The sequence below is a fragment of the Sphaeramia orbicularis genome, chromosome 18, assembly GCF_902148855.1.
Source record: "Sphaeramia orbicularis chromosome 18, fSphaOr1.1, whole genome shotgun sequence".
NCBI classification, from domain to species: Eukaryota; Metazoa; Chordata; class Actinopteri; order Kurtiformes; family Apogonidae; genus Sphaeramia; species Sphaeramia orbicularis.
Genome location: NC_043974.1, coordinates 32,167,872 through 32,176,647, shown reverse-complemented (window position 1 = coordinate 32,176,647; position 8,776 = coordinate 32,167,872). Strand labels below are relative to the sequence as shown.

General features: G+C 41.2%; 1 protein-coding gene across 1 annotated transcript; it reads right to left on the bottom strand.

The window, feature by feature from the left end:
* Window positions 1-2,175: 2,175 nt before the first annotated feature.
* Window positions 2,176-7,564, bottom strand: LOC115438338 (mucin-5AC-like; the record flags this gene model as incomplete). The annotated part of the gene is made up of 8 exons (XM_030161913.1): window positions 2,176-3,170; window positions 3,266-3,411; window positions 3,510-3,571; window positions 4,130-4,368; window positions 4,583-4,764; window positions 4,900-4,964; window positions 5,054-6,733; window positions 6,776-7,564. Coding segments are annotated over 8 exons (3,246 nt in total), but the record flags the coding sequence as incomplete, so codon positions are not given.
* Between the last annotated feature and the right edge of the window lie 1,212 nt (window positions 7,565-8,776).

The following is an 8,776-nucleotide window of genomic DNA, read 5'->3' as shown; positions in this document are numbered from 1 at the left end:
AGAAAAAAAAACCCAAAAAACCCCCCAACTTGCTGATAAAAAATATATAGTGAGTTGACAGAGACAATCCCAATCCACAAAAGACATGACAAACTGTGAGTCTGAAACTGAAGCACCGTGGTTCTGTTTATCTGTCAAATGTTCATCGTGGTCGGTTTCAGATGCTGCAGCTCTTTCATAATTCATAGTTTGACTTCTTGTTTGTTCAGTATTAATTGTCAGCCTTGTAAATCAGAGCTGGACTGACCGTACATATCCTGACCAAGGAAAATCAAATTCTCCCTTTGTGCAGTAATCTACACCTGGCTTTTCTGCCTCCGTCCATAATAATATACATTATATAGACTAAATGTCACCTAAAATTAATGTTTATTTGCAACATAGTATAGCAAACTATTACATGACCAAAACCAAATTAATTTTAGCCAAAAAAAAAAAAGGCTCCATTTTGAATGTCTAGGGTCGCCAGAAATTTGTGATGTTAAAATGGGGTCACGAGGCAAAAAAGGTTGGAAACCACTGGTTTAAACATTTAACATGCAACTAAAATGAATATAAAAATGACAACATTTTAACACTAATCCAATACAGAATCTACAACTAACTAACTAACTAACCAATCTAAGTCAGTGACCTCTCCATCACCTTAGAATCCTACAGTGCTCTGTCAGTGATTTCTCATCTATTGTGGTGAAGTTGTGAAAAACACAAATTTGTCCCTCACATCCATTAATGTCACAAACTGATCCTCGAGAGGTTGGATAGCAGTATCAATCATTTCTTCCTTATCCCATTTCCAACAAACCCTGAAAATTTCATCAAAATCTGTCCATAACTTTTTGAGTTATGTTGCACACTAATGGACAGACACACAAACAAACAAACAAACAAACAAACAAACAATCAAACAAACAAACAAACAAACAAACAAACAAACAAACAAACAAACAAACCCTGGCAAAAACATAACCTCCTTGGCGGAGGTAACTACAACATTAAAGAAGATATTGTCTTCATTCTCTTCAGTGCATTGCTGACTATCTCAGTTGGGGCTTCATAATAAAATTGCCTTTTGGTGTTTCTGAATGTAAATAAAAAATTTATGATCGGAACTAATGCTGGTTAAGATATTTAAGTCAATGAAAGTGGAAAATGTTGTAAAGTGGTTTTAGAGATGGGAGTCCTTGGTCCTTTACATTTTAATAAATGAGATTTTGCTTTTCTAAAATCACACAAAAATGTATCAAAAATCAATCTTAGTGCCAACAAATGAAATTAAGAAGGCCATGAACATTGCCCGACATTTATTATATGTGGAATATTTGTCTTGTCTGTATAGGTTCGCATTGGTCCAGGTCATCATTCTTCTTGGTAGTTCTTCTCAGTTCAACTGGACTGCTTCAGTTCTGTAAATAAACCAGTCCAGTTGAACCGAGAAGAAGTACCAAGAATAAGATTTGTCTTAATTTATGTGAAGAAAATTTTTAAGTGTAAAACTTTTACGGTATCTTTTCTGGATGTAGACAATGGTGTCCCGTTTAAAGTGAACCCTGGGAATGTTAAGAACCCCCCACACCCCACCAAAAAAGCCCCCCCAAAAAAGTAAAAAAAAACAAAACAGGGTTATGACCCTTTGAAATGGCAATTAAAGGGTTAAAATGACTTAAGCTCAACAACACACACACACACACACACACACACACACACACACTGACAGGGCACTCAACTCTTCCTCACTATCCCAGGGACCTCAGAGGGCACTTGTTTTAATATTTAGACCCACAATTTTCCTTTTTTCCGTAGCATACTCATATAAAGCCTACCTTTCACTAAATTACTGAAAGTGTGTTGCATAACTCATAGCACTCACATTTTTTTTCACTTCCCATGAAATCATTTTAGTCTGCTTAACTTATTCTAATAGTCCAGAAAATTCTCATATGTGGGGTCATGTCAGAGGGCACCAGTTTGTTTTATTGTGGAGACTCTGGGACGTAAGTTACTGTGCTGGTAATTTATGATGTCATTAAAGTCATCACACGCCGACGGGAGACACCAAGACACCTGTAACACTTTTGTTGATTTTCTACACTAGATGGCAGTATAATACAAAAAAAGTACAATGGCTCCTTGTAAAATACTTTTATTAAAGTTATTATGAGATACTGGTACAGCAGTTTTCATTTTGTAAACATTACTTTCACTCTTTATTCTCTTTTTCCTACCCACCAAAGTCTGTAAAACATCACAAAACACATTAAATTTAAATAATTTTGTATTCTGATCATTTTAAAGTCACTCACAGCAACTGTATAAGAAAGGTCACAGAATATATTTGTATATGACTCCATAAATAGATCATGCATAAATAACAAACTTTATACATTGATTTAACATGACATTAAAACATACTTCATATATACCATTAACCTTAACAATGGGTGTGCAATTTCAGGCTCTTAAACATCATGTTGTAACATTCAGAACTATTGAACACTAACATTTGCATTTTGAATTATATTGTGTGGCAAAACTATATCTTTGTGTTGAAGAAGACTAAACTTACATGAAAAATTAATGCAGACATGTTCTGCAAGTGTATAAATCAATCATTTAATAGCTGAATATAGTTTTGCCTGTAAGTAGCATTAAGCATGATTCAAAATAAATCTGACTAAATCTGCAATGATTTCTATGGTGGATATTATTTCTGATGATTTATGAGCTTAATACAATAGTTTAGCATGGAAATCTGAAATTCATAGTTAATGTACAGTAGGTTATGAAAATAACCTGAAAAATGAATCTGTGTGAGACTGAGGCTGAACTGTATTGGAACTAAATTAGCTATAGTGTAGTACTTGAAAACGTAAAACAAAAAAATACTATATAAATACTATGTTATTTCCAGTAATTGATAAATGGAGAAAGTGCTCAAAATGGAACGTGTCATTCTGTCCGTTCAGGATCCTGGACATTTCCAGTGTGTTCACTTGTACAGCACTTAAAATAATCACTCTGGGATCGTTATCCATCTTTGTCATATCAGGGAAGGAAGACATGTTGTGACTGCAGTCAGCAGTGAACCTATTGGGTTGACAGTATCCATGACAACACAACCAGGAGAGATGTGGTGACGAGGCTGATCTTGTAGTTTACCCCACTTGAAGCTGTCAGTGAAAGGTATTGGTTGTACAGTATTAGTTTGGGCAAAGTGTATGAAGTGTAGTCAACTTTAGAAAGTTTTGATTTGATTTTTACTCACGTATATCATTCACATGAATGGATGAAGTCTCAATGTCAAAGCCTGTGACGTTTCCAGATGCAGAAATCAAAACGTTTGCAATCTCAGTGTTGTTAGGAGGTGTACGCAAAAATTTTGTTTCCATGTCATTGTATACTGATCCAGGTCTGTAAAAAGTGTTCCAGAAAATATTGTTTTGAAATGTCAAGTTTAGAATAGTATTCATAAACTGTATTTAACAACAACAACAACAACAAAAACTTACCGAAATTGAACAGCAGATAAGCTGATGAAATTAGAGAATTCAGCTTGGAACAATGGCCTGAGCTGCAAAAAAAGAAAATCTTTAGAGCAAAGCAGAGCTATTCTTTGACTTGTCTTTTATTAGATTTTCTCATAATGATGACAGAAGTTACACTGGGTCTGAAAGCAAGTATTAAAATGCGGATGGGAAGGTCTGTACATTACAACCAGGTATTGTAAAGGTATGCAACCAGACTCCCAATAATACTATTAACCAATTGGAAGCTTCTAAAGTCCTCATATCAGTGTCCATATGAGTGTTTGTATATAAACCAAAAGACAAATTCTAGTCATTTGCAAATATATTTGGAAAATGATTAAGATTGGTTGTGAGAATGGTTAATATTTTGCACTAGTAGAATTTAAGTTAAATATATAAATGATGAAATGTTCTTACTCAAGTAAAACTCTGACAAAAGACTGCATAATTGGAGATATTTACTGTCGCAAAGAAGATCTAGGCATGTGTAGGAAATTCCACAAAGATGTAAACTATATTGCACTACAGCTAAATATAATGTAATCATGTTTTAGTGTAACAAGTTGAATGTGACTATTACAAGAACGCAGTAGGCGTCTTACCTGATTTTCTATCATTGAAGCTCGATTTTTAAAAGCTTGAGATGATGAATTACTCAATTCATTTGTAAAAGTGCTTTGAAGAGATCTGAAAGACACATTTGCTGTTATGATCAAAGGAGTTGTAATTCTGGGTGTAGCCGTTGTAGGTTTAGTCACTGCAGGTGCAGCTGTTGTAGGTACAACCACTGTAGGTGCAGGAGTTGCAGGTATTGGGGTTGTAGCATCTGATAGTGGGCTTGCTGGAAAAACATAAAATTAATAGAGAATTAGCACTCATGCCTTTTCTAAGATCATTTAGTGGTCACAGATAAAAGAGGAGTGGAGAGAAGGATTTAAACCAGCAACTACTTAGGATCTCATGTTCTGAAAATGGTATTGAGAAAAAAATTTTTACATATTATATATTATATATATATATTTTACATTTTACACAGGTAAACAATGTCTACTTACCAACTAACACAACTGATGAGGGGTTTATTGATACAGTGAAGGAATTGCTCGTGTCATTCACAGCACTGATTAAAGTTTGAGTAACTTCATTATTTGATGGGAGCTCTGACATTGGAGTGGATTGGTTGAACCTGAGTCCAACCTCCACTTGAGTAGTATTTGTTCGAACTGAAGCTGAAGGCCTGTAAAGAAGGAGAAAAAGATTAAATATGTGCAAAATGATATGTGTGAAATATGCCAATAATAAAAGAAAAGTGAAAAAAGAAAAAAAAAAAAATCAACACAAATCTGGTGAAGAAAAATTTTAAAATTGTTACCTGAATTGTATCACAAAGCTGGTGATGAATAATTGTTGATATTTATTTCGGTAGATATCATTGAACTGTGGAAATACAAAACATAGGATGGTGTTTTTAAATGACAATGGACAAGAAATAAAACTGAAAAACAAAAATTCGAAAATGTACTTACAGTTTGTATAACCCTGGATGACAGGTTTTTGTAAGCATCACTTTTAGGGTTTTGAAGGTCATCAGAATATGGCTCTCCTTCCATGGTAGCTGACACTTGATAAATATGTGTTGTTGTAATTGGCGCAGCACTTGTAGTTGGAACAGCTGTGGTTGTCGTTGGGGCAGCTGTCGTTGTAGTTGGGGCAGCTGCAGTTGTTGTTGGTGCGGCAGTTGTTGTAGTTGGTGCAGCAGTTGTTGTCGTTGGGGAAGCTGTCATTGTAGTTGCAGAAGCTGTAGTTGTTGTTGGGGCAGTAGTTGTTGTAGTTAGGGCAGCAGTTGTAGTTGGGGAAGCTGTGGTTGTAGTTGGGGCAGCTGTGGTTATAGTTGGGGAAGCTGTAGTTGTAGTGGGGCTAGCTGTGGTCGTAGTTGAGGCAGCTGTGGTGATTGTTGGTGCAGCAGTTATTGTAGTCAGTGAGGCAGTTGTTGTAATTGGGGAAACTGTAGTTGTAGTTGCGGCTTCTGTGGTAGTTGTTGGTGTGGCAGTTGTCGTAGTTGGTGCAGCAGTTGTTGTCATTGGAGAAGCTGTCGTTGTAGTTGGGGCAGCTGTAGTTGTTGGTGCGACAGTTGTTGTAGTTGGGGCAGCAGTTGTTGTCTTTGGGGAAGCTGTCGTTGTAGGTGGGGCAGCTGTAGTTGTTGGTGCGAAAGTTGTTGTAGTTGGTGCAGCAGTTGTTATCGTTGGGGCAGCTGTCGTTGTAGTTGGGGAAGCTGTAGTTGTCGGTGCGACAGTTGTTGTAGTTGGTGCAGCAGTTGTTGTCGTTGGGGCAGCTGTCGTTGTAGTTGTGGAAGCTGTAGTTGTTGTTGGGGCAGCAGTTGTTGTACTTGGGGAGTCAGTTGTAGTTGGGGAAGCTGTAGTTGTAGTTGGTGCAGCTGTGGTTGTAGTTGGGGACGCTGTAGTTGTAGTGGGGCTAGCTGTGGTTGTAGTTGGGGAAGCTGTGGTGGTTGTTGGTGCAGCAGTTGTTGTAGTCGGTGCAGCAGTTTTTGTAGTTGGGGAAGCTGTAGTTGTAGTTGCGGCTTCTGTGGTAGTTGTTGTTGCGGCAATTCTCGTAGTTGGTGCAGCAGTTATTGTCGTTGGGGCAGCTGTTGTTGTAGTTGGGGCAGCTGTAGTTGTAATTTGTGTGGCAGTTGTGGTTGGTGCAGCAGTTATTGTCGTTGGGGCAGCTGTCGTTGTAGTTGGGGAAGCGGTAGTTGTTGTTGGGGCAGCAGTTGTTGTAGTTGGGGAGGTAGTTGTAGTTGGGGAAGCTGTAGTTGTAGTTGGTGCAGCTGTGGTTGTAGTTGGGGCAGCTGTAGTTGTAGTGGGGCTAGCTGTGTTTGTAGTTGGGGCTTCTGTGGTAGTTGTTGGTGTGGCAGTTGTTGTAGTCGGTGCAGTGGTTGTTGTCACTGGGGAAGCTGTAGTTGTAGTTAGGGTAGCTGTAGTTGTAGTGGGGCTAGCTGTGGTTGTAGTTGGGGCAGCTGTGTTGGTTGTTGGTGCAGCAGTTGTTGTAGTTGGTGAAGCAGTTGTTGTAGTTGGGGAAGCTGCAGTTGTAGTTGCGGCTTCTGTGGTAATTGATGGTGCGGCAGTTGTCGTAGTTGGTGCAGCAGTTATTGTTGTTGGGACAGCTGTCGCTGTAGTTGGGGCAGCTGTAGTTGTTGTTAGTGCGGCAGTTGTTGTAATTGGTGCAGCAGTTGTTGTCGTTGGGGCAGCTGTCGTTGTAGTTGGGGAAGCTGTAGTTGTTGTGTGGGCAGCAGTTGTTGTAGTTGGGGCAGCAGTTGTAGTTGGGGAAGCTGTAGTTGTTGTTGGGGCAGCAGTTGTTGTAGTTGGTGCAGCAGTTTTTGTCGTTGGGGCAGCTGTCGTAGTTGGGGAAGCTGTAGTTGTTGTTGGGGAAGCAGTTGTTGTAGTTGGGGCAGCAGTTGTAGTTGGGGCAGAAGTTGTAGTTGGGGAAGCTGTGGTTGTAGTTGGTGCAGCTGTGGTTGTAGTTTGGGAAGCTGTAGTTGTAGTGGGGCTAGCTGTGGTTGTAGTTGGGGCAGCTGTGGTGGTTGTTGGTGAAGAGGTTGTTGTAGTCGGTGCAGCAGTTGTTGTAGTTGGGGAAGCTGTAGTTGTAGTCACGGCTTCTGTGGTAGTTGTTGGTGCGGCAGTTGTAGTCGGTGCAGCAGTGGTTGTCGTTGGGGTACCTGTCGTTGTAGTTGGGGCAGCTGTAGTTGTTGTTGGTGTGGAAGTTGTTGTAGTTGGTGCAGCAGTTTTTGTCGTTGGGGCAGCTGTCGTTGTAGTTGGGGAAGCTGTAGTTGTTGTTGGGGCAGAAGTTGTTGTAGTTGGGGCAGGAGTTGTAGTTGGGGAAGATGTGGTTGTAGTTGGTTCAGCTGTGGTTGTAGTTTGGGCAGCTGTAGTTGTAGTGGGGCTAGTTGTGGTTGTAGTTGGGGCAGCTGTGGTGGTTGTTTGTGCAGCAGTTGTTGTAGTTGGTGCAGCAGTTGTTGTAGTTCGGGAAGCTGTGGTTATAGTCGCGGCTTCTGTGGTAGTTGTTGGTGCGGCAGTTGTCGTAGTTGGTGCAGCAGTTGTTGTCGTTGGGGAAGCTGTTGTTGTAGTTGGGGAAGCTGTAGTTGTAGTTGGTGCAGCTGTGGTACTAGTTGGGGCAGCTGTAGTTGTAGTAGGGCTAGCTGTGGTTGTAGTTGGGGAAGCTGTAGTTTTTGTTGGGGCAGCAGTTGTAGTTGGTGCAGCAGTTATTGTCGTTGGGGCAGCTGTCGTTGTAGTTGGGGAAGCTGTAGTTGTTGTTGGGGCAGCAGTTGTTGTAGTTGGGGCAGCAGTTGTAGTTGGGGAAGCTGTGGTTGTAGTTGGTGCAGCTGTGGTTGTAGTTGGGGAAGCTGTAGTTGTTGTTTGGGCAACAGTTGTTGTAGTTGGGGCAGCAGTTGTAGTTAGGAAAACTGTGGTTGTAGTTGGTGCAGCTGTGGTTGTAGTTGGGGCAGCTGTGGTGGTTGTTGGTGCAGCAGTTGTTGTAGTCGGTGCAGCAGTTGTTGTAGTTGGGGAAGCTGTAGTTGTAGTTGCGGCTTCTGTGGTAGTTGTTAGTGCAGCAGTTGTCGTAGTTGGTGCAGCCGTTGTTGTCATTGGAGAAGCTGTAGTTGTAGTTGGGGCTTCTGTGGTAGTTGTTGGTGCGGCAGTTGTCGTAGTTGGTGCAGCAGTTGTTGTCGTTGGGGCAGCTGTTGATGTTGCTGGGGCAGCAGTTGTAGTTGGGGAAGCTGTAGTTGTAGTTGGTGCAGCTGTGGTACTAGTTGGGGCAGCTGTAGTTGTAGTGGGGCTAGCTGTGGTTTTAGTTGGGGAAGCTGTAGTTGTTGTTGGGGCAGCAGTTGTTGTAGTTGGTGCAGCAATGGTTGTCATTGGGGCAGCTGTCGTTGTAGTTGGAGAAACTGTAGTTGTTGTTGGGGCAGCTGTCGTTGTAGTTGGGGAAGCTGTAGTTGTTGTTGGGGCAGCAGTTGTTGTAGTTGGGGCAGCAGTTGTAGTTGGGGAAGCTGTGGTTGTAGTTTGTGCAGCTGTGGTTGTAGTTTGGGCAGCTGTAGTTGTAGTGGGGGCAGCTGTGGTGGTTGTTGGTGCAGCAGTTGTTGTAGTAGGTGCAGCAGTTGTAGTTGGTGCAGCAGTTGTTGTCGTTGGGGCAGCTGTCGGTGTAGTTGGGGCAGCTGTAGTTGTTGTTGGTGTGGCAGTTGTTGTAGTTGGTGCAGC